Below are 26,074 nucleotides of genomic sequence, written 5' to 3'. Positions count from 1 at the left end.
TTGTACATTTATTATATATTCTGAAATTTTGCTTCAGTTATTTTTCCATTTAAAGAGCATTTCCAGTGGCTGGGCACAGTGGCTTATACCTGTAATCCCAGCACTTTGGGAGGCCGAGGCAGGCGAATCACGAGGTCAGGAGTTTGAGACCAGCCTGGCCAACATGGTGAAACTGTCTCTACTAAAAATACAAAAAATCAGCTGGGCATAGTGACAGGTGCCTGTAATCCCAGCTACTTGGGAGGCTGAGGCAGGAGAATCGTTTGAACCCAGGAGGTAGAGGTTCCACTGAGCTGAGATTGCACCACTGCACTCCAGCCCAAGTAACAGAGACTCTGTCTCAAAAAAAAAGGTTTTCTGTGGGGACTGTTGGATTTTCTAGGTACAAACAGGGATAGTTTGATTTGTTTTCTTCCTGTTTGGATGCCTTTTATTTTTGTCTCTTGACTGATTGCTCTGGTGAGGACTTCCAATTCTATGTTGAATAGGAGTAGTGAGAAGTGGCATCCTTGTCTTGTGCCAGTTTTCATGGAGGAATGCTTACAGCTTGATTGCATTTAGAATTTTGATTGTGGGTTCCTCATGGATAACTCATTATTTTGAAGTATGTACCTTCAATGCGTAGTTTGTTGAGGGCTTTTAATTATTTTAATGTGAGGATGTAAAATTTTATTGAAAGCTGCTTTTGCACCAACTGAGATAATCTTGTGGCTTTTGTCTTTATTTCTGTTTATGTGATGAATCACATTCATTGATTTGTATATGTTGAACCAACTTCATATCCCAAGGATAAAGTCTGCTTCATCATGGTATATTTAGCTTTTATGATGTGCTGCTTGATTTGATTTGCCAGCATATTGCTGATGATTTTTGCATCAATGGCCATCAAGGATATTGGCCTGAAGGTTTTTTGTTGTTGTTGTTGTTATATCTCTGTCAGGTTTTGGATTTTTTGTTTTTTTGTTTTTGTTTGAGATGGAGTCTTGCTCTTTTGCCAGGCTGGAGTGCAGTGGCGCTATCTTGGCTGTGACTCACTGCAACCTACACTTCCCTGGTTCAGGCAATTCTGCCTCAGCCTACCAAGTAGCTGGGACTACAGGCTCACACCGCCACGCCCCGCTAATTTTTGTATTTTTAGAAGAGATGGGGTTTCAACATGTTGGCCAGGATGGTATCGATCTCCTGACCACCTGATGCGCCCACCTCGGCCTCCCCAGGTGCTGGGATTACAGGCATGAGCCACCACACGGGGCCGATGCTGTTCTTATATAATGAGTTGGATAGAGTGCCTTCTCAATTTTTTGGAATACTTTTATTTTTGTTCTATTTTTATTTTTGTTTTGAGACAGAGTCTCACTCTGTTGCCCAGGCTGGAGTACAGTGGCATGATCTTGGCTCACTGCAACCTGTGCCTTCTGGGTTCAAGCGATTCTTCTGCTTCAGCCTTCTGAGTAGCTGGAACCACCACACCTGGCTAATTTTTGTATTTTTAAAAAATAGAGACAGGATTTCACCATATTGGCCAGGCTGGTCTCAAACTCCTGACTTGGTCTGCCTGCCTTGGCCTTCCAAAGTGCTGGGATTACAGGCATGAGCCACTGCGCCTGGCCGGAATAGTTGTAGAAAAAATGGTATCAGCTCTTCTTTTTACACTTGGTAAAATTCAGCTGTCAATCTCTCTAGTCCTGGGCTTTTTTGGGTTGCTAGGCTATTTATTAGTAATTCAGTTTTAGAGCTTGTTATTGGTCTATTCAGGGATTCAATTTCTTTTTTGCTCAGTCTTGGGAGGATGTATTTGTCCAGGAACGTATCCATTTCTTTTAGGTTTTCTAGTTTGTGTGTGTAGAGGTGTTCATAGGAGACTCCAACAGTTACTTTTATTTTTGTGGGGTCAGTGGTAAGGCCTTTGTCATTTCCAATTGTGTTTATTTGGATCTTGTCTTCTTCATGAATCTAGCTAGTGGTTTATTTTAATTTTTTCAAATATTTAACTCCTAGGTTTCTTGATCTTTTGTATAGTTTTCCATGTCTAAATCTCCTTTGGTACAGATGTGATTTTGGTTATTTCTTGCTTTCTGCTACCTTAGAAGTTGGTTTCCGGCCAGGCGTGGTGGCTCACGCCTGTAATCTCAGCACTTTGGGAGGCCGAGGCAGGTGGGTCACCTGAGGTCAGGAGTTCAAGACCAGCCTGGCCAACATGGTGAAACTCTGTCTTTTTTTTTTTTAAAAAAAGAGGTTGGTTTCCTCTTGCTACTCTCATTCTTTTGTGTATAAAGTTAGGTTGTTAAATTGAGATATTTTTAACTTTTTGTTTTGTTTTGTTTTGAGACGGAGTTTCGCTCTTGTTACCCAGGCTGAAGTGCAATGGCGCGATCTCGGCTCACCGCAACCTCCGCCTCCTGGGTTCAGTCAGTTCTCCTGCCTCAGCCTCCTGAGTAGCTGGGATTACAGGCACGCGCCACCATGCCCAGCTAATTTTTTTTGTATTAGTAGAGACGGGGTTTCACCGTGTTGACCAGGATGGTCTCGATCTGTTGACCTCGTGATCCACCCACCTCAGCCTCCCAAAGTGCTGGGATTACAGGCTTGAGCCACCGCGCCCGGCCTATTTTTAACCTTTTTATGTGAAAATTTCGTGCTCTAAATTTCCTCTTCACACTGTGTCAGCTATGTTGCAGTGCTTTGTTCTCAATTGTTCCAAAGAACTTCTTGGTTTCTCTCTTAATTTTATTATTTACCCAAAAGTCATTCAGGTACAGGCTTTTTTTTTTTTTTTTTTTTTTTTTTTGAGACAGAGTCTCACTCTGTTGCCCAGGCTAGAGTGCAGTGGCATGATTTCTGCTCACTGCAGTCTCCACCTCTGGGGATCAAGCGATTCTGTGCCTCAGCCTCCTACATAGATGGGATTACAGCCATGTACCACCACACTTGGCTAATTTTTGTATTTTTACAAAATTGCAGGGTTTCACCATGTTAGCCAGGCTGGTCTCAACCTCCTGACCTCAAGTGATCGCCTGCCTCTGCCTCCCAAAGTGCTGGGATTACAGGCGTGAGCCACCACGCCTGGTCCAGGTTGTTTAATCTGTATGCAATTGTATGGTTTCAAGTGATTTTCTTGTATTGAATTACATTTTTATCTGGCTGTGGTCTAAGTGCATGTTTGGTATAATTATGGGATGCTTGACTTTGCTGAGATTTGTTTTATTTCTGATTTTGTGGTCAGTTTTAGAGTATGTGCCACGTGGTGATGAGAAAAATGTATAATACGTTGTTTTTAGGTGAACGGTTCTGTAGATGTCTCTTAGGACTGTTTGGTCGAGTGTTGCATTTAGATCCTGATATCTTTGTTAATTTTCTGTCTTAATGATCTATTAGTGTCTGTGGGGTGTTGCAGTCTCCCACTATTATTGTGTCAGAATCTAAGTCTCTTTATAAATCTCTTAAGAACTCGCTTTATTTATGTGCACCTGTGAAAGCAAATTAAATCTTGGGACCCCAAACTCATTAAGCCAAAGAGAAAAATTAATCTGAGAACTGGATCACGCAGACCTGCCTTTCCCTTTTGGTTCCTAAATAAGATGGCTACAGGATGAAAAGCTATATGCCTCCCCCATATTGTGTCCACAATAAAATTCCTAGTGAGCTGCACAATCTTGACCCCACGGTGTTTCTGTAAAAGTTTCACCATGCCAATGTAAATTGGTAGCTTATTTTTATAGGTGCAGTCATCGCCCTGCCCACCAGACACAAACGCATATGTGATTGTTCCCCTGCCCATTTTCTCTGTGTTATCTTATGTAAGAGTCCAGGTTCCCTGCATTTTTCTCCTCCTCTATTTATGTATGTCATCTTTTGTTAAAAAATTGCGGATTCACTGAGCCAGACAAAGGCATGAATGACTATATTTTCCTATCCCCCTTTTACATGAAAATTGTGTACTTATCAGTATATTTTCCTATCCCCTTCTTACATGAAAATTGTATACTTAGCAATATCCCACCCTTTCCCCTTTAAATCTGAAGCCCTCAAAATCATCTTGAAAGAAAGACATAGACCTATCTCTTGGGCACACATCCTTAACTTTGGCAAAAAAAAAAAGTCTCAAAATGATTGAGACATGTTATTTTTCTCAATTGACATGTCCATGATTTTTTTTTTGAGGAGTTTCATTCTCGTTGCCCAGGCTGGGGTGCAGTGGCACAATTTCGGCTACCGCAACCTCTGCCTCCTGGGTCCAAGCCATTTTACTGCCTCAGCCTCCTCAGTAGCTGGGATTACAGGCATGCATCATCATACCGGGCAAATTTTTGTATTTTCAGTAGAGACGAGGTTTCACCATGTTGATCAGGCTGGTCTCAGGCTCCTCACCTCAAGTGATCCACCCATCTCAGCCTTCCAAAGTGCTGGGATTACAAGCATGAGCCACCACGCCTGGCCGGATTTTTTTTATAACACCTTTCTCTCATCTGTTGTTTTTCGGATAAACATTCTGTTAGCTGCACACAGTGTGGATAATTAAGATATCCAAGAGTTCAAAAACATGTCCAGAGACCTGTCTGTTGTAGGAGAAAATATAAGTTAGAAATAAGAGGCTTTCTCTTGGCCTTAACGCCATATTCTTGGAAACCTCTGCACCGTGAGAGCCAAGTGCGCAGGCTGAATCACAAAAGAAGAAAGATGAGGCCGGGCGTGGTGGCTCAAGCCTGTAATCCCAGCACTTTGGGAGGCCGAGGCGGGTGGATCACGAGGTCAAGAGGTCAAGACCATCCTGGCCAACATGGTGAAACCCCGTCTCTACTAATACAAAAAAAAAATTAACTGGGCATGGTGGCGCGTGCCTGTAATCCCAGCTACTCAGGAGGCTGAGGCAGGAGAATTGCCTGAACCCAGGAGGCGGAGGTTGCAGTGAGCCGAGATCGCGCCATTGCACTCCAGCCTGGGTAACAAGAGCGAAACTCCGTCTCAAAAAAAAAAAAAAAGAAGAAAGATGAGGCAGAGGACCAAGTAAACTGCGAGCACCGTGGAGGCAACAGGAGCAGAAACATGGAATGCCAGATGCAGGGGATGCTGGTCCAAGTTGTGGGACTGCGTGCTACTGTCTAGAGCTTGTCTCAGTGGATCTGTAACTTCCTCGGCATCTGATCGCTCATCGCCTGGAGACCCACCTTGCTCATAACCAAATCTGCCTGTGTTGGTCCTTTGCCCTGGACCTGTGACATTCTGGACTATTTCTGGTTTACTTAATAGCCAGGTGTAACCGCCGTACAATAAATCACCTCTTCTGCCATCTTAGCTGAAGAATTAAAAAAAAAGAAAAGAAAAGAAAGAAGAGGCTTTATTCGCCTATGTGAAAATAAGGGAAGATGTTTTGCTAGTCTCTTTTTTCTTAAAGGATTTAAATTTTATATAGATTTTTGTCTTTGTTGTTTTGAAATATCCATAAATTATATTAATAGCTAAATAAATTTTTGGTCATTGTTTTTGACTCAGGATTATCTTTATCTAAGACCTCATGTTTATTGCTTTGTTTTGCTTTTGCCAATTTAAAAAATATTTTTAGTCTTTTCAAGTACACACAGATTTGTTTAGATTATAGCTCACTTTAAGAGGACACAAAAGTTGAGCACAAAGATAGAATTAAATTTAGCAATACAGAATGATGAAGATTAAATAATACTGCGTAAGTTCCTTTGACAGAAAAGAGATTTTCCAAGGCAATTGTCTAATATTTGCATGCTGAAATACTTACATTGCAAAAGCTAGGTTCAGTGTATGAACTGAACAATAGAGTCTGTAGTTCTTCTTTGGTTTCTATTTATTTCTTCAGAACAACTAGCATATTTAGGTGTAGCATTTGTAGACAAACTGAATTCATATAAATTAAACAATATTTTCTATGCTGGCATAACTATAAGGCCACAACATTTACTTTGAATTAATCCTTTAGTCATGTTAATATTGTTATTCATACTTTTGAAAATAAAGTGTTTTAATTGAATTATGGTTATAGACAATTTTTAAAAATCCTGTGTACATTATGACTAGTACATTTAAATTATTTATACTTACATATTTTATTTAATATAAAAGAAAATTTACTACCAAATTATTATAGTAGATATTAGTATGATATGCTTACTAATCTATTCAATAGAGATAATTATAGGTAAGCATGATTTTAGTTTCTTTTATTTCACTAAATTGGAATGCTGCTATTACAGGACAAATAAATAAGGGTGATGTGGCCACCCAAAAACCATAATAGCTCGTCAGTTAGCAATGATGCAAGCTCAAATGTATTCCACCATATAAAAAAGTCATATTCCACTTGTTCATCAAAATGTTCTGGTGGAAATTGTCAGGTGTATTCCAGTATAGATCTCCTATTCAGTGGCTAGAAGATAAGAGAGCAGCAGAGATGAAAGAGGAAACTTACAAAATTGTGCTGAGATTATACCCCCCTTTTTTCACAATACTCATGTTTCTCATACTGAGGGTAGCTGTGCACTTTGGGTTTTTACAGAGAAATTTTTTTAGAGGAATATTTTCTGGCTGAATTGTTCAATCTAGTATCTAATCTGAGTTTTTTTCTTAAGATGCTTTTATCTTCTTTTTTTCTCTCAATATGATCATTTTCAGACTGAGCTGTTTTTCTCTGGAATGCTTTGGGTGTCTGTTTTGGAAGCCCTGTTACTATCCCATGGTGTCTGTGAATGAGGTGGGCTGTCACAGTGAGAACTCTTGGAGCTATCTCTATCTGGACTCATGCTGGAAATCCATCAGAATGTTTTCCATATCACCGTTATAAGTAAAACCTGAGGCTTAAACACTGCACCCATTCCCATTATTGTGAAGGTACAGTTCTTCCCAGCAGGCCTGCAGGCTCTCCTGCAGCTCAGGCTTTACTCTCTGATGTGGCATTGTAGTGCTGCTGTGGCAGTTAGGCGTCACATAATATATAGGCTGCCAGGTATGAGTTGTGTGCTGTGTGCTGTGCCTCAGTGGCAGATGGTAGGAGTCAAGAGAGGACACAAGCCACCAGGAGAGGGCAAGCAGAGCACCTGGCTTCAAGTTGCAAAATTACCTGTTGTCATATATATGTGAAAAGTTTATTTTGTCATTGATTATAACCAATTTGCATACGTGGATGGTCTGCCCGATTACCAGGTGAATTTAGGATGAACTGTGTATGACATGTGCAGTACATTTTTCTTCTTGTGGACTAATTATTGTGACCATCTTTCTGTCTTTGCAATCTCTTAAGTAGATTGACCATGATACATGTCACATTCTGGTTTAATTGTGTAATAAAATGGTTTTCTTTCTATGCTGTCATTGTGGAGTTACTCTGGAGCTGGAGAAAATTTTTCTTTTACTTACATTTTCCAAATATTGTCTAGAATTACCACACATGATATAAACATATAAGATGCCAGCTAAACTTTATTCAAAAGGGGACTTTCCCGCTCAGGCTTCCAGTCAACACACAGTTGTGCTGTAAAGTGCATGTTGTCTCCTAAATATGCAGGCAGAATTGTATCTCTGCCTGTTTGGTATTTATAGTCCTTTATAGTAACATCTAAAGAGGTTTGACCAGGCCAGGCACGGTGGCTCACACCTGTAATACCGGCACTTTGGGAGGCTGAGGCCAGGATCACCTGAGGTCAAGAGTTCAAGACCAGCCTGGCCAACATAGTGGAACCCCGTCTCTATTTAAAAAAAAAAAAAGAGACTTGGCCGGATTTCTCCATACTTCACAGGGCAGCAATTAAGCATTTTACCTCTTTCACTGACTCTTGTATCTTCATACCAGAAACTGATTCAGAGACCTTGGTTCCCAGAAACCCAATCAGAGTAATATGTGCATTAAGTAGACATGAGAATCTCCATTTTTTTCATTCCTCCTCGTCTTTTCTTTTTTTTTTTTTGAGATGGAGTCTCACTCTGTCACCACCCAGGCTGGATTGCAGTGGCACGATCTTGGCTCACTACAACCTCCGCCTTCCAGGTTCAAATGATTGTCCTGCCTGAGCCTCCTGAGTAGCTGGGATTACTGGTGCACACCATCACACTCAGCTGATTTTCATATATTTAGTGGAGGCATGGGGTTTACTATGTTCACCAGGCTGGTCTCAAACTCATGACCTCAGGTGATCCACCTGCCTCGGCCTCCCAAAGTGCTTGGATTATAGGAGTGAGCCATCACACCCAACCCCTTCCTACCCTTCTTAAAATACTCACAAATGTACATATGGCACCTATTGCCACTCCATCTATCCAGGACCTAAATTTGCAGCTCCAAATTCTGAATCAGGGTCTTAAGATTTGGGAGAAAAGAAAACTTTTATCTGAGAAATACAAATTCTTTTAGTTATAAGGTTCAGAGACATTAAAATAATACCACAATTTTGTATTTCTCTGTTCTTTCAGCTATGTATTTATCTCCCAAAGTGCTGGGTTTACAGATGGGAGCCACCGTGCCTGGCCCCTTTTTTGTTTATAAATTATCAGCTCTCAGGTGTTCCTTACGCATTTGACTGTTCTTTGAGTGATTTATTTATCTCTTGAAAGTGCTTGCTGTTGCCACAAGTAGCTATAAATTACTAATGACATGCTGGGCCCTGTAATGCACACCATATAGCTTAACAATGTATATCCAATCAGTAATCAATGGGTTTTTTTTTGTAAATAAATGAGAATTTCTGACAAACAACTTTGTATCAGTCTACTCTCTGTCCCTCTCTTTTTGCTTTTACAAATCCTCTTGTAACTGCACTAATTAAAGTGTAGATTTCTGGCAACTTGAGTATTTGATCCCAGGTTCCAATTCTCAATCTTGGCCCAAATAAATTCTCTACTTACATTCATGTAGCTTCAGCTTTTTCCTTTTAAGTAGACATATTATTTGGAATGTGCTAGAGCAGCTTCTATGAGGAGATCTCTTCTTTGGTTGTACTCAACTTGCTGTAACAGCCAAGAATGTAGAGCCAGGCTGATCCAACCTAGAATCTGCACATACGATCTGGCCTTTACCTGGATTTATAAGACAGGGCCACACTCTGAATTGAGAATGTACAGAAAACCAACAGGAGGCATTTTCTGCATTGTAAGATGTCAACATGGACATCTTAAAGCTTCCCTTTGAGAGTTTGGCTATGTGAGCTTTTCACATCTTGTTCAGTGACCTGCTACAGTTATGTGAGAAGATCCAGGTGTAAGTAGAATCTGTTGACAGACTCTGTAAGTGTGAACAAGCATCTTAGGGGTGAGAGATGAAGGCCACGAAGTATCCAGAGTCATGATCACAACTACATCCACCCATAAAATGTAATACTGGAATAGAGTATTTCTGTCTTTCCTTTTGCCCAAGAGCTAGCCAATCAGGACCTGTAACCTGGAGCTCCACCGAGGCAGTTCTATTTTCTATTTAGAATTGGCCCGAGTCTCTCCTGCCTGCCTTATCCTTGGGCCATCAGCCCAAGTCACTGGGAACTCTCATAATCACCAAGGCATTTGAGACATTTGAGGATGTCCAAAGCAGAAATGCATCAGGTGGACAAGAGTGGTTAATGCTGCTTCTGTCTCAGTGTAAGAGAAAGGAGTTATCCTGTGTTTGTCCCTCCCTTCGTTCAGGAGATGTCTTTAGTTGGCAACCATTTGAGACTTTGTCCAGTTTCCTAGTACTTGGGTGAAAAACAACTAGGAGGTCTGGAGACTCAAGCAGATAAACTAATTGCTAACTAATTCACATGGCCATTAGAAAAATGGATGAAGCAGTCATGGTCCCTACCATCAAGGAACTGTTAGTCTAAACTAGCAACTGAACACATGGTTGAATCAAGCATCGTATGGTTGGCAAAATGAATAGATGTGTGAAAAAAAAAATGGGGGCTTTATTTGGGCCACTTTCTTTGGCACAGTCTTGGCTCACTGCAACCTCTGCTTCCTGGGTTCAGGCAATTCTCCTGCCTCAGCTTCCTGAGTAGCTGGGATTACAGGGGTGTGCCACCACTCCCAGCTGATTTTTGTATTATTAGTAAAGTCTGGGTTTCACCAAATTGGGCAGGCTGGTCTTGAACTCTTGACCACAGGTAATCCACCCGCCTCGGCCTTCCAAAGTGCTGGAATTACATGCCTAAGCCACTGCACCCGGCCACACTTTTTTTTTTATATTATTGTGACTTCTGAGGTCATCATTTGAATGAATGTTTATGGACACAGAGTTTTGTTTTGGGTTTGGGTTTTTTTGTTTTGTTTTGTTTTTTTAATACCAATAATTATACTTGATGTAGACAGGAAGGAATAAGGGAAGAAAATAACAAACAAGCAGCCAACCAATATTTCATTTAAACCTATGAAATGCTATGCGATTACTGAGGAGTGATTTACTTCCAATTATGTAGTCACTTTTGGAATAGGTGTGAGGTGGTAATGTATGTTTTGTGTATTTCAAGTGGAGAGTTCTATAAATGTTTATTAAGTTTACTTGTTCCAGGTCTGAGTTCAAGTCCTGAATGTCCTTGTTAATTTTCTGTCTCGTTGATCTATAAAATTGTTAGCTCTTCTCGTTACATTGATCCTTTTGCCATTATATAATGTCCTTCTTTGCCTCTTCTGCTCTTTGTTGCTTTAAAGTCTACTTTATCAGAGGCGAGAATTGCATCTCCTGCTTTTTGTTTATTTGTTTATTTTTATTGTCTGATTGGTTGATAAATCTTCCTCCTTCTCTTTGTTTTGAGTCTTTGTGTATCGTTGCATGTGAGATGGGTCTGGATGCAGCATACCGATGGGTTTTGGCTTTTTATCCAATTAGAATATATATAAGTTTAATACTGGCATTTGATGCTAGCTGGTTGTTTTGCCCATTAGTTAGTGTAAATTTTTCATTGTGTGAATGCTCTTTTCTTTTTGATATATTTTTGGAAAGGCTGATATTGGTTGTTCCTTTATATGTATAGTGCTTCTTTCCGAAGCTCTTGTAAAGCAGGCCTGGTGGTGGTGAACTCTCTAAGTACTTGTTTGTTCGCAAAAGATTTAATTTTTCCTTCGATTATAAAGCTTAGTTTGGCTGGATAGGAAATTCTGGGTTGAAAGTTCTTTTCTTTAAGGATGTTAAATATTGGTCCCCACTCTTTTCTGGCTTGTAGGGTTTCTGCTGAGAGATCTGCTGTAAGTCTGATAGGTTTCCCTTTATGGGTAACCTGACCTTTCTCTCTGGCTGCCCTTAGTATTTTCTCCTTCATTTCAACCCTAATAAATCTGGCAATTATGTGCCTTGGGGTTGGTCTTCTTGAAGAATATCTTTGTGGTGTTCTCTGTATTACCTGGAGTTGAATATTACCCTGCCTTGCCAGGTTGGGAAAATTTTCCTGAATGATATCCTGAAGAGTATTTTCCAACTTGGATTCATTCTCTTTGTCACATTCAGGTACACCTATCAAACGTAAATTAGGTCTTTACACATAGTCCCATATTTCCTGGAGACTTTGCTCATTCCTTTTCATCCTTTTTTCTCCAATCTTGTCTTCTCGTTTCATTTCACTGAGCTGGTTCTCGACTTCTGATATCCTTTCTTCTGCTTGATCAATTCGACTGTCTTTTTAAAAATCCAGTACCAGCTCATGGCCACTTGGTAAATGTGAGTGTTTGTGTTTTTCAGGAACCATTGACATTTAAAGATGTGGCCATAGAATTCTCTTTGGAGGAGTGGCAATGTCTGGACGCTGCACAGCGGGATTTATATAGGAATGTGTTGTTAGAGAACTACAGAAACCTGGTCTTCCTGGGTGAGCATAACTTCAATTCACAATTCCTAAAGTACACTTAAGGTTTTACTTTTTTTTTATTTTTGTTGAATGTTTTCTGGTAATTTATGCTTTGCATAAATGAATTTCAGATTCCTGTTTTCAAGAAAATCTTTGAGATTTATTTATTTAGAAATGTAGTCTTGCTCTGTCACCCAGGCTGGAGTGCAGTGGTGCAATCTCAGCTCACTGCAACCTCCGTCTCCCAGGTTCAAGTTATTCTCCTGCCTCAGCCTGTCGAGTAGCTGGGACTTACAGGCACATGCCACCACACCCTGCTAATTTTTTGTATTTTTAGTGGAGACATTTCACTGTGTTAGCCAGGGTGGTCTGAATTTGCTGACCTCGTGATTCGCCCCCTCGGCCTCCCAAAGTGCTGGGATTACAGGTGTGACCCACTGCTCCCAACTGAAAATCTTTGAGATTTCTTTGTGTACGAAATCATTCCTTCACGATGTTTCATTTTGACCTGAACTTTTCACATTCCTGAGCTAATCTGTATCTTTCACTCTAGATTAGTGATAATTCCAGAAACTTAGTGCCATGAAATAATGTTACCCACCCCTTAAAATCTAATTCCCAACACCAATTTTTGATTCAGTAGTACCAGATGGTAAAATTTAAAACCTACAAATTTAAAATATTTTCTAAATAGTTAGAAATTTATGTTATAGATTAGTATTTATTATATCCTCTCTACTGAGCACATTACTAGGTTGGTAATTGGAGAATATGACTAAGATTCATGTTATTTATTTTCAATAAAACAGGTATTGCTGTCTCTAAGCCATATCTGATCACCTGTCTGGAGCAAAAAAAAGAACCCTGGAATATGAAGAGACATGAGATGGTAGCCAAACCCCCAGGTAGGTGAGATAGTGAATACAACAGATGACACAGATGACAGGTCAAAGGAAAAGCCAGTCCTTAAAATGTGATTTGGGAAGCTGTGTTCCAAGGGAAATAGTTTCTGGAAAGCCTGAGCTTTTTTTTTTTTCTTTTGCTCTCACAGAGGGGCATCTTCTGTCTTATGCTTTTAAATTCTCTATGGATTCTATTTTCCCTTCAGTGATCTTCCTTCAGGTTCGCAGTGAGAGCCAAAGTCCTCTTCATGGCATATAAGAGGCACAGCCGGACTTTTTTTTGTTTTGGGGACACAAATATCTGCATAATTTTGAAAACTTCTGTTAAACTGTTTTTTAAGTTCTTTTTTGCATCATGTCTGAAATGTGTGAGTAGTGTTTTCTGTTTCATTTTTTGTTTTTTCATTTTTCTGCACATTCCGTTCTGTTTTTATTACTATAGTCTTGAAATATAGTTTGAAATTATAAACTATGATGTTCTGCTTCGTTTTTTTTACTTAAAATTGCTTTGGCTATTCAAATTTATTGTAGTTTCATGTAAATTTTAGAATTGTATTTTTCATTACTGTGAAAATAATGCCACTGGAATTTCAATAGGGAGTTTATTGAACCTATAGATCACTTTGGAAAACATGGCACTTTATCAATATTTATTATTTCAATCCATATACATAAAATATTTTAAAATTTGTGTCTTCTCTAATTTCTTTTATTGTAAAACTTTTTTACCTCCTTGGTTTAATTTGTTCTCCAGAATAATTATTTTAATGCTATTATTAGTAATATTGTTTTCTTCCTCTTTTTTATCAGATAGTTTGTTTTGAGTGGATGAAACCATAATTTATACTTGTATGTTAATTTTATATTTTGGAAATTTACTGAATATATTTATCACTTTTGACGGGTTTTAATGTACTGTTTATGGTTTTGTATATATAAGATTATATAATCTACAGCCAGCAACTTTTTACTTACTTGTCTTCAATTTCAATGACTTTTAAAAAAAATTTTAATTCTTTTGCCACATACTGTCAGTGCTATGTTAAAATAAAAGCATTGACAATGGGCACAATACAGTTTTGCACTGGTGTCTGTGAATTTGAAAGAGCAAAAACCTCTTCAAGTTTTTATAAACTGATTTCAGGAGGTAAAGATCTTTTGTAGAGCCCCCAGGGTGATGGGATGCCCTCTGGGTTTGTAGTAGAGAGGGGTGTAGCTTAGTCACAAGGTTACTGTGTCTGCACTAGGGTCTACCTTTATTGGCCTGTTGTAAGAAGCTTAGGTAGTTGTAATTCCCATTTTATTTTTGGATGGACCGAATGTCCTTCAGGACGTTGCTCTGTAGGACAGATATTAGGGTATGTTTTTGCAGTTAGGTCTGAGTATGACAGGCCTTATATCAGGATGTGGATGAGTATGGCTTTTACTGAGTACCAGAGAAGATTTTTCTAGGTCACTGTATGGGTTTCTGTGTAGGCAGAACTGACAATAAAGTGTGGATCAGGGAGTTGGAACTGAGTCATTAAACTACTTCAGGGACCACAGTAATGGCCAAAGTCTGCAGGCCTGCCTGCTTGGCTATAAATGTGTGTCTTCCTCCAGGCCTCTGGAAAGACTGGACCTCTCTCAGGCTGTTGCTGGGAGGAGTTTGGGATGATTGCAGAGTAAGTTCAGAATTCTTAGTGGGACCAAGTTGGGTGAGCCATTTCCTGGTCTGTAGCCAACTACGGGGATCTTGTAATTTGCCTCCTGAATGAGGGCCTGCCTTCTGAAAAGGAACACTTCTAAATCTTTGGCTCTAGCAGAGTTTCACAACTCCCTCCCTGGATCCAAAGCTCTGTTACAGGTACTTATTTTTGAGATGGGTTCTTGCTTTCCAACCTACGCTGGCCTGAAGCAGTTCTCCAACCTGAATGTACCATGTAAAACTGTCATTTCAGGTGTGATCCATTATGCCTGGCTTTCTCGTAAACACATTTTTTGGTCAGGGATGGCTGATAAATATTTTTGCTGTTGGGGTATAAAAAAATAGGGCACCTTTTATTTTTCCATCTTACTGAAATCACTCTATACATTTTTGCTTTTTATTTTCTATTTCAAATTTATTTGTAGTTTTAAATTCAGACATTTAGGACAATGTGCTAGAATTTACAAGTTATGCCTTAAGTATATTAGATAATTAGTAGGCACTCCATATTTATTAAAATAGTTATTTAAAAATTTGAGTTAGCTGTTGGTATGAACAAATTATAGAATTTTCACCCACTTTCTTCAGCCTGTATCTAAATAATATAATTTATTCTCAAATACTTCCATATATCAGAGGCTCTAACCATATTTTGCCATATTTTGCACACACACACATATACATGCACATATAAATATATATTACACATATAAATATATATATACACATTCACATATATTTATTTTTTCTTTAGCAATGTAAGGGTATTGTTTGCTTCTAAAGTTGGGTTACAGAATTTTCATTTTGTGTAAGAATATCATATATTTTAAATATCAAAATTATCTCCACTTTTTAAAAATGCTCATTTATTAAAATTTCCTCATTAGCATCTTCTATTTACGATTATGCTGCATTTTCTCTAAAATTTTACTGCTACCCAGCAGATGTGAATGATTTTAAATTCCTGCCTTCCATGAGTACACACCTAGTTAAATATTGCAATTACCTAGACAGATTCTTTCTTAAAGGTACATCAATATTGCAAACCAGATTTCATGAATAAACATTTCTCATAATTTTGTAGTTCCATGTTAGTGTGTTTTTTCAGTGTAGGTTTCTTAACATCAGATTATTGTGTTTTGTTTTATTTGTATATTATAATTGCAGTTCATTTGTACGCTTTAAGTCAATGTGGGGTTTAAAAAATAAATTAGCCATATGTCTGTTACGATCAGATTATATAGGTGTGTGTTTTTATTTACAAATACGACCCCAATTTTGGTTATGGCTTATCTTGTTTATATTCTTTCTTAGCTGATTTTCAATGGTTGTTTTGTCTTGTCTAAGTAAATAGTTTGGAAATCGTCTTTTCACTGTGTGTTTAATGATGAATTTATATTTCCTTTGTGTGAGAGAAACACTTTTATGATTTTAAGGTAATTTTGGAAATATTTATAATTCTATTTTTTTTCAGTTTTTCTTTAAAATATTAATTGTTGTAAAACCCCATAACATAAAATTTACAGTCTTAAATCTATTGAAGTGTATATTTCAAGGCCAGGCATGGTAGTTTCTCACATCTGTAATCCCAGGATTTTGGAAAGCCAAGACAAAAGGATCACTTGAGCCCAAAAGTTTGAGAACAACCTGGAAAACATTGAGATTCTCTCTCTTTTTTTTTTTTTTTTTTGAGATGGAATCTCACCTGGAGTGCAGTGGCATGATGTTGGCTCACTGCAACCTCCACCTCCTGGGTTCAAGCAATTCTCTTGCCTCAGCCTCCCAACTAGCTGAGATTACAGGCACATACTGCCATGCCAGGCTAATTTTTGTATTTTTAGTAGAGATAGGGTTTCACCATGTTGGTCAGGCTGGTCTCAATCTCCTGACCTCCTGATCTGCCCACCTTAGCCTCCCAAAGTTCTGGGATTACAGGCCTGAGCCACCGCACTGGACGTGAAGATTCCTTCTCTACAATTTTTTTTGTCTTTCTTTAGACAGAGTCTCACTCTGTCACCCAGGCTGGAGTACAGTGGAACGATCTTGGCTCACTGCAACCTCCGCCTCCCAAGTTCAAGCAATTCTTCTGCCTCAGTCTCCCAAGTAGCTGGGATTACAGGCGTGCACCACCATGCATGGCTAAGTGTTGTATTTTTTAGTAGAAACAGAGTTTCACCATGCTGGACAGGCTGGTCTTGAACTCCTGACCTCTTTATCCATCCACCTTGGCCTCCCGCCTCTACTAAAAATACAAAATTAGCTGGGCACAGTGGTGCGTGCCTGTAATCCCAGCTACTGGGAGGCTGAGGCAGGAGAATTGCTTGAACTTGGGAGGTAGAGGTTGCAGTGAGCCAGGATCGTGTCACTACACTTCAGGCTGGATGGAAAAAAAAAATAGCCAGGCATGGTGGTGTGTGGTCCCAGCTCTTTGGGAGATTGAGAGGGGAGGATTATTTGAGCCAGGGAGTTAATGGCTACAGTGAGTGATAATTGTGCCACTGAACTCCAGCTTGGGTGACAGAGTGAGATCTGGTCTCAAAAAAAAATTTGTGCTGTTCATTTCAGGCATGTTAAGTATATTCACATTGTTATGCAAAAAACTTCTAGATATTTTACATCTTAGGAAACTAAAATTCAATACCCATTAAGTAATAGCTGCTCATTTTACCCTTTTTCCAGCCCTTGACAAACACCCTTCCACTTAAGTTATCTCATATGAATCGAATCATATAGTATCCATCATTTTTTACTGGCTCATTTCAGGTGACATAATATTCTCAAAGAAGTTTATCTTAAAATGTGACAAGATTTTTTTAAAGGCTAAGTAAAATTTCATAGTATGTATATGTTATTTTTTTTATGTGTTTATAAATAAAGGAACACCTGGGTTGCTTCAGCCATTTGGCTTTTGTGAATACTGGTACAATAAACATAGATGTTCAGATATGTCTTTCAGGTCCTCTGTTGTGTATTTTGGATGTGGGATTTATTATTTGATACAGTATTTTATGATAATTTTATTTTTAATTGAAAAACATTTATAACATTTTAAATCAATGGCTGCATTCTTGTTTTTCACCAACAGTCAATATGGGTTTCATTTTTATTGCATTATCAACAGATTTGGTATTTTTTAAAAAACTGATAACAGCCATTCTGATTGATGTGAGGTGATTTGGTTTCTCATTGTGATTTTTATGCATTTCTCTACAAATTGTAATATACTGTGTTCTTTCAATTGCTTCTTCTAATTTGTGTATCATTTTTGATGAAAATTTAATTCAATTATTTTTCAATTTCTAAAGGAAGTAATTGAACTTTATTTGGTTTTAAGAGTTGTTTATATATTTGTAATATTAACTCCTGTCACATGTGATTTGCAAATATTTTCACTCATTAAAATTATACCACAGTTATGTGTTTTTCTGTTGTTTGACTTATGTATTTATATCCTAAAGTGCTGGGTTTACAGGTATGAGCCACCATGCCTGGCCCCTTTTTTCTTTATAAATTATTAGCTCTCAGGTATTCCTTTACATGCAAAAAAAAATTAATATCTATAATGTTTTCTAAGTTTGCTGTTTTCTTACTGATTTTTTATTTGAATTTTGTGTATTGAAAATGAGGTCTTGATGTCTACTTGATGTTTACTATGTTGCTGTGTGTTTCTTGCTTCACTTTTGTCAATATTTTCTTTATATATTTTGAAGCACTACTGTTGTATACGTATACATACAGATAAATATAATAGCTACGTGTTCCTGGTAAATTGATCCATTTTCCTATTATATAATATCAATCTGCGTCTCATGCTACTACTTTACTTAAAGCATGTCTAATATGACTACCTCACCCAATTGTGATTACTATTTCCGTAGAATATAGATATTTTCGTCATTGATATTTTCAGCCTGTTTGACTCAATGCTAGCATGAGTTTCTTTTTTTTTTTTTTTGAGATGCAGTCTTTCTCTGTCCCCCAGGCTGGCTCACTGCAACCTCTGCCTCCCAGGTTCAAGTGATTCTCCTGCCTCAGCATTCTGAGTTGCTGGGATTACAGGTGTGTGCCACCAATTCCTGGCTAATTTTTGTATTTTATTTTTCTAGTAGAGGTGGGGTTTTACCATGTCTGCCAGGCTGGTCTCAGCCTTCCAAAGTGCTGGTATTACAAGTGTGAGCCACTGTGCCAGGCCTAAAATCAGTCTCTTATAGGCAGCATATTGATTTTTTTCTTAAGTCAGGCATTTTATTTATTTTTTTCTTTTCTTTTTAAATTAATTAATTAATTTATTTATTTAAGATAGGGTTTCACTCTGTCAATCAGGCTTGCTTGTAGTGGTGTTATCACAACTCACTGTAGCCTCAACTTCCAGAACTCAGATGATCCTCTTATTTCAGCCTCTCAAGTAGCTGGACTACAAGGATGTACAGTCACACATTTTTTGGTATTTTTTTGTAGAGACAGGGCTTCGTTATGTTGCCTAGACTGGTCTTGAAATCCTAGGATCAAGTGTTCAGCCCACCTTGGGCTCCCAAAGTTCTGAGATTACATTTCTTTTTTTTAAGTAGTTTAATTGGCCAGGCTTGGTTGCTCATGCCTATAATCCCAGCACTTTGGGAGGCCAAGGCAGATGGATCACGAGGTCAGGAGTTTAAGACCAGCCTGGCCAAGATGATGAAACCCCGTCTCTACTGAAAATACAAAAATTAGCTGGGTGTGGTGGCATGTGCCTGTAATCCCAGCTACTTGGGAGGCTGAGGCAGAGAACTGCCTGAACCTGGGAGACGGAGGTTGCAGTGAGCCGAGATCATGCCCCTGCACTCTAGCCTAGGTGACAGAGCGAGACTCTCTCAAAAAATAAAAACAAAATTAAAAGTAGTTTAATTGATTTATATTTAAAATGATTGTTTAAAAAAATGAAGTTACTATTATCAGTTTTGTTGTTTTATGTGTTTCTTGTAGATATGTTTTTCTTATTTTCTGTTTTCTTCCATTTTAATTTTAATTGTGTAGTTACATGCTTTATTTTTTAATATTTTTCATATATTTTATAAATTTTATCTTCATAATGGTCATGAAAAATGGAGATCACATAAAACATCTTAAAGTTAAAACAATATATTTTGATCTCATAACAACTTCAGTTAAATACAAAAACTCTACCTCTATATTTTTGTTTGTTGATATTAAAAATTATATTGTATATTTATTAACAGATTAATACTTCATTTTTCAGGTATTTTTATTTGAGACAGAGTCTTGCGTTGTTGGCTCAGGCTGGAGTGCAGTGGCATCTCAGCTCACTGCAACTTCTATTTTCCAGGTTCAAATGATTCTCATGACTCAGCCTCCCAAGGAGCTGACAGGCATGTGCCATGACACCTGACTAATGTTTGTATTTGTGGTAGAGATGGGGTTCACCATGTTGGCCAGGCTGGTCTCAAACTCCTGGCCTCAAGCAATCCACCTGCCTTGGCCTCTTAAAGTGCTGGGATTACAGGTGTGAGCTATCACACCTGGCCTTGTTTTTCATATTCTATAGAAATGTAAGGGTTTTATGCACAATCATTGTCACAGTAAAGAATTCTGGCCAGCTGTGGTGCCTCATGCCTGTAATCCCAGCACTTTGGGAGGCTGAGGTGGACAGATAATGAGTTCAGGAGTTCGAGACCAGCCTGACCAACATGGTAAAACTCCATCTCTACTGAAAAAAAAAAAAAAAATTAGCCATATGTGGTGGTGCGTGCCTGTAATCCCGGCTGCTTTGGCGGCTGAGGCAGGACCCAGGAGGCAGAGGTTGCAGTGGGCTGAGATAGCACCACTGCACTGCAGCATGGGCAACAGAGCAAGACTCCATATCAAAAAAGAAAAAAGAATTCTATATGTATCTGTATATTTACATGTAATAGAGAGCTTTATGTTTATATATGTTTTTATGATGGTGTCCAGCATCATTTTATTTTTCAACATAATGAACTTATTTTAGCAGTCTTTTTTATATGCAGTGTCTTACTTTGTTGCCCAGGCTCATCTTCAACTCGTGGTCTCAAGTGATCTGACTGCCTCGGCCTCGTCAAACGGTGGGATTAGAGGCATGAGCAACTGTGTCTGGCCATAATGTAGCATTTTTGTAGTACTTTGCTAGTGGCAATGAACACTTTCACCTCTTTTTAATTTTTATATATTTATTTTTTTGAGATGGAGTTTTACTGTTGTTGCCCAGACTGGAGTGCAATGGCACAATCTCGGCTCACTCAGCCTCTGCCACCCGGGTTCAAGCGATTCTTCTGCCTCAGCCTCCAACGTAGCTGGGATTACAAGCATGTGCCACCACGCCTGCCTCCCCTTTTATTTTGGAAAGTCTTTATTTATATTTTGTCTTTGAAGTAAAATAATTTTGAATCAAGTCTTACTGGTTACAATTTTTGATTACATTAAAATTTGGGAAGTTCTTTGCCTTTTTTGTCTTCAAGTAACCTCTGTATTACTTTTTTCCTATATTCTTCTAATATTTCTTTCATGAATATATTGACATTCTTGATGGCGTCCGGTAAGTTTTACATTCCATGTTTTAATTTTGTTTTGCAACTTAATAATTTTGTGTTATATGTTTTAGAGTATGCCACCTCACAAAATAATGTATTTTGGTATTTTAGTTTATATTTTAATTGTGTATGACAGTATTTAACTCTGTGAAATTTAAGACAGTGCAGAGCAAAATTAAATACTAATTAGACCCGGGCACAGTGGCTCATGCCTGTAATCCCAACACTTTGGGAGGCCGAGGCGGGCAGATCATGAGGTCAGGAGATTGAGACAATCCTGGCTAACACGGTGAAACCCCATCTCTACTAAAACCAAAAATTATCCGGGCATGGTGGCAGGCGCCTGTAGTCCCAGCTACTTGGGAGACTGAGGCAGGAGAATTGCTTAAACCTGAGAGTCGAAGGTTGCAGGGAGCCAAGATTGCGCCACTGCACTCCAGCCTGGGCAACAGAGCGAGAATCTGTCTCTAAACAAACAAACAAACTAAACCAAATATGAATTAACCATATTTATTGCCTACTGCCAATATAATTATCTGTTTCCCTATATAAATATTATTCCTGTATGTTTTTAAGACTTGTATTTTTCTGGTATAGGTTTGTTGTGAATGGTTGTTTGATTTTGTCTAGGTGAGCAGTCATAAAAATTCTCCAGATTTCAACATTTAGGTTTTTGTTTGTTTGTTTTGTTTTGTTTTGTTTTGTTTTGTTTTTTAGAACAGAGTCTTGCTTTTGTTGCCCAGGCTGGAGTGTAGTGGCCTGATCTCGGCTCACTGCAACCTCCGCCTCCCAGGTTCAAGCAATTCTCCTACCTCAGCCTCCTGAGTAGCTGGGATTACAGGTGCCCACTACCTCACCCAGCTAATTTTCGCATTTTTGATACAGGGTTTCACCACATTGGCCAGCCTGGTCTCAAACTCCTGACCTCAGATGATCCACCCGCCACAGCCTCCCAAAGTGCTGGGATTACAGGCATGAGCCACCACGCCCAGCTAACATTTAGTTATTTTTTAATCTATGTTTTTGTGTGGGAGAAAAATGTTTGGATTGAAACATAATCAAAAAACTGTCATAACTCTGTATCTTTTTAAGGTATTATTGTGCCGGGCGCGGTGGCTCACGCCTGTAATCCCAGCACTTTGGGAGGCCGAGGCGGGTGATCACGAGGTCAAGAGATCGAGACCATCCCGGTCAACATGGTGAAACTCCGTCTCTACTAAAAATACAAAAAATTAGCTGGGCATGGTGGTGCGTGCCTGTAATCCCAGCTACTCAGGAGGCTGAGGCAGGAGAATTGCCTGAACCCAGGAAACAGAGGTTGCGGTGAGCTGAGATCACGCCATTGCACTCCAGCCTGGGTAACAAGAGCGAAACTCCATCTCAAAAAAAAAAAAAAAAAAAAAAAAAGGTGTTATTGTTTATTTTTACTTGTCAAAAAAAAAGTAACAAAATTTAAAATTAAGTATTTTTCCTTACTTTTTGAGACAGAGTCTTGCTCTGTCAACCCAGGCTGAAGTGCAATGGCATGATCTTGGCTCACTGCAACCTCAGCCTCCCAGGTTGAAGCATTTCTCCCTTCCTCAGCTTATCAAGTAACTGGGATTACAGGTGACTGCCACCACTAATTTTTGTATTTTTAGTAGAGACAGGTTCCGCCATGTTGATCAGGCTGGTCTTGAACTCCTGACCTCAGGTGATCTGTCTCCCTCGGCATCCCAAAGTGCTGGGATTACAGGCATGAGCCACCAAACCTGGCCGACAATCAAGTATTCTTAAATATTCAACTTAGTCATCTTAATTATATTGATGTGTTATGCAACATATCCCTAGAATATTTTTATTTTGCAAAGCTAAATCTCAGTACATATTAAACAACTACCAGTTTTTCCCATTTTGTCAGACTTTTTAAACACCACTCTGTTTTCGGTTTCTAGGAGTGTTTTATGTATCTGCCTTGTATATCTCATACAATCTCTTTTTGTGGCTGGCTCATTTCATTTCACATAATGTCTTCTAGCTTTATCTTTATAGTTGTTAGAATATTTCCTGCTTTTTAAATCCTAGGTGATATTCCAGTATTTCTGTATTTCACATTATATCTACTGAATGGTTTGGTGACAGAAATTTGCATGGTTTTTACGTATGTGCTTTCAGTGATGTTGCTGCAATAATTCTGAGTATGCAGATTACTCTTCTTATGATCAAATATGTGAAAGTTTATATATGTACTGCTTTCTACTTTATTAGCCAACTTTTTTACCTTTATACTCATGCCAATTATTTAATTCTGTAGCTTTGTAATGTGTTTTCAATTCAAGAACTGTAATGCCTTTACTTTTTTCTTTTTTCTTGAAAATTGTGTACTTTAATGTCTTTTGAGATTTTATATACTTTTGTGGTCCTGTTTCTTCAAAAATGCAGTGAATTTGCATTACATTAAATTAGTAGATTAAGCAGTATGGTCATCTTCACAGTATTATTTCAATGTTTGAACAAGAGCATGCTCAAGAGTGTGTTAATTTCTACATATTTGTAAATTTTTAAGTTTTCTTCTATTGTTTTATATTCTCATTTCATTTTTGTTATAGAAAGTAATCCATAAAAATACAGTTTTCGGCCGGGCGCGGTGGCTCACGCCTATAATCCCAGCACTTTGGGAGGCCGAGGCCGGTGGATCACAAGGTCAAGAGATCGAGACCATCCTGGTCAACATGGTGAAACCCTGTCTCTACTAAAAATACAAAAATTAGCTGGGCATGGTGGTGCATGTCTATAGTCCCAGCCACTTGGGAGGCTGAGGCAGGAGAATTGCTTGAACCCAGGAGGCAGAGGTTGCGGTGAACTGAGATCGCACCATTGCACTCCAGCCTGGGTAACAAGAGCGAAACTCTATCTCAAAAAAAGAAAAATTCAGTTTTATAAAACTTGTTAAGACTTCTTATCTGGCCTACCAGGTGGTCTGTGAAGGAGATTGTTGTATAGCTATTGAAAAGCGTGTGTATCCTAATGTTGAGAAGTGTTCTCTATATTTTTGTTAAATATATTTGTTTTTTACTGCCTTCAAGTGCTCTCTTCCCTCATATTCTGTCTTGTTTTATCTTTATTGTAGAAAGTCGGGATTGAAATATCCTACTATAATTATATTGTTCTCTATGTGTTTCATTTCTGTTATTCTGTCAGTATTTGCTTTCTGCATTTGGAACCACAATGTGAGATACACACACACACATACAACACACATGTATATACAAATTTGTCACAGGTTCTTAGTAAATGAATCTATTATTGTTTAATGTTTCTCTTTGGAGTTTTGACTTAAGGTGTATTTCATAAAATATAACAGTTTTTGACTAAGATGTACCTTGTGTAATTTTTTAGACATCTTCTGTTCTCATTTTGTTAATATTTGTGTAGAATGTATACATCCATCGTGCCACTTTCAGCCTTGTTTTATAATTAGATCTCAGCTTACCCTTGTAGAAAGTCAAGTTGGATCTTTGTTTTCAAACTTTTTAAATTAATTCCATTATTGAAAGTATGTCTTTTTTTTTTTTTTTTTTTTTTTTTAGAAAGAATTTTGCTCTTGTTACCCAGGCTGGAGTGCAGTGTTGCAGTCTCAGCTCACTGCAACCTCCACCTCCTGGGTTCAAGCAATTCTCCTGCGTTAGCCTTCTGAGTAGCTGTGATTACAGGCACCCACCACCATGCCCAGCTAATTTTTGTATTTTCAGTACAGATGGGGTTTCACCATATTGGCAGACTGGTCTCGAACTCCTGACCTCAGGTGATCCACCTGCTTCAGCATCCCAAAGTGCTGGTATTAAAGACATGAGCCACTGTGCCTGGCTGAAAGTATGTCTCTTGATTTATTATATAGATATTTAAGTAAAGTTAACCCTATATATAGTCTTCTGAAACAGAAAGACTTGCTAACATTATTTTATTAATTCTTTAATTCGATTCTTGTGTCTTAGTCCCTTTTCTCTCTTTCTTCGTGTCTTTTTGATTTTTCTATTTATATGCTTTTACTTCTTTATTATTTTGTTTTGTGAATCTACACAAATATATTCTTTGTGGTTCCTTGGGGATTGCATAAAACCTCTACAAGATAAAACAGTATATTATAACCTAGTTAAAAAATCATCTTTATTTGCATACAAAAATTCTTATTCATACAGCTGCCCTCAACCTTGTCATTGAGGTTGCTAGTTATATCTTTATATGTTACATATTCATTAGCAGATGTTTATTATAATTTGTATGCTTTTATCTTTCACATGTCAGAGAATAATTAAAAATACTTTCTGCACCATTATGATAATGCTACAAAATTGTATTTTTGTGTTTGTGTATATCTTTCTCAGAAAGTTATGTATTTTCATATGATTATGTGTTATTTTCTTGCATCATGTCATTTTCAGTGGAAGGAACTCCTTTCAGCATCTTTGATATGTAGGGCATAGGCAGCGCCAAAATATATTTTCAGAATTTTCCTATTTATTTATTTATTTATTTTAAGATGGAGTTTCATTCTTGTTGCCCAGGCTGGAGTGCAGTGGCATGATCTTGGCTCACTGTAACCTCCATCTCCCAGGTTCAAGTGGTTCTTCTGCCTCCGCTTCCCAAGTAGCTGGGATTACAGGAATGCACCACCACGCCTCGCTAATTATTTTTTGTGTCTTTAGTACAGATGGGGTTTCACCATGTTGATCGGGCTGGTCTCGAACTCCTGACCTCAAGTGATCCACTCACCTTGGTCTCCCAATGTGCTGTGATTCCAGACAGAAGCCATTGCACATGGCCAAATTTTGTTATTTTGGAAGGTGTTTTACTTTGAAGGTATTTGGCAGGACAGTTGTTGATGATAGTCTCACTTTACAGCTATTGTTTTCAGGACTTTGACTGTATCACGGTTCCTTTCTCGCCTGTGAAATTTTCTTGACATATTCACTGGCTATCTCATAAGACTATTATTATAAATCACACATCACTTTCATCTTGCAGTTCCCAAGTGAGTTTTGAAATTTTGCTTATATATGTGTTTGTTATAAATACCTTTGTGTGTATTGTAGTTTGTTGAGTGTCTTTATTTTACATTAATTTTTCTTTTAAATTTTAAATTTTTTTTGTATTTTTACCTCCACAATTTCTGGTTTCTGCTCTTTTTAATATATA

General features: G+C 38.3%; 1 protein-coding gene and 1 pseudogene across 2 annotated transcripts in view; one reads left to right on the top strand and one right to left on the bottom strand.

Moving 5' to 3' along the window:
* Positions 1 to 26,074, top strand: part of LOC105714957 (zinc finger protein 107-like) — a 40,606-nt gene that overhangs the window by 7,691 nt on the left and 6,841 nt on the right. The window contains exons 2-4 of one of the 2 annotated variants that reach the window (XM_064375592.1): positions 11,660 to 11,786; positions 12,575 to 12,670; positions 12,874 to 14,263. In XM_064375592.1, the coding sequence (XP_064231662.1) occupies positions 11,660 to 11,786; positions 12,575 to 12,670; positions 12,874 to 12,926 (276 nt within the window). In that variant the 3' untranslated portion in view covers positions 12,927 to 14,263. Of the gene's footprint in view, positions 1 to 11,659; positions 11,787 to 12,574; positions 12,671 to 12,873; positions 14,264 to 26,074 lie in introns of those variants that run through there. The other variant, XM_012449128.3, reaches the window with a different exon arrangement.
* Positions 6,384 to 6,921, bottom strand: LOC105714985 (BCL2/adenovirus E1B 19 kDa protein-interacting protein 3-like; annotated as a pseudogene).

This window comes from Aotus nancymaae, unplaced genomic scaffold (genome assembly GCF_030222135.1).
Source record: "Aotus nancymaae isolate 86718 unplaced genomic scaffold, 86718_ANA_hifiasm-v0.15.2.pri h1tg000012l, whole genome shotgun sequence".
Taxonomy (NCBI): Eukaryota; Metazoa; Chordata; class Mammalia; order Primates; family Aotidae; genus Aotus; species Aotus nancymaae.
The sequence above is the reverse complement of the archived record's forward strand: the minus strand, read 5'-3'. Positions and strand labels throughout refer to the sequence as shown.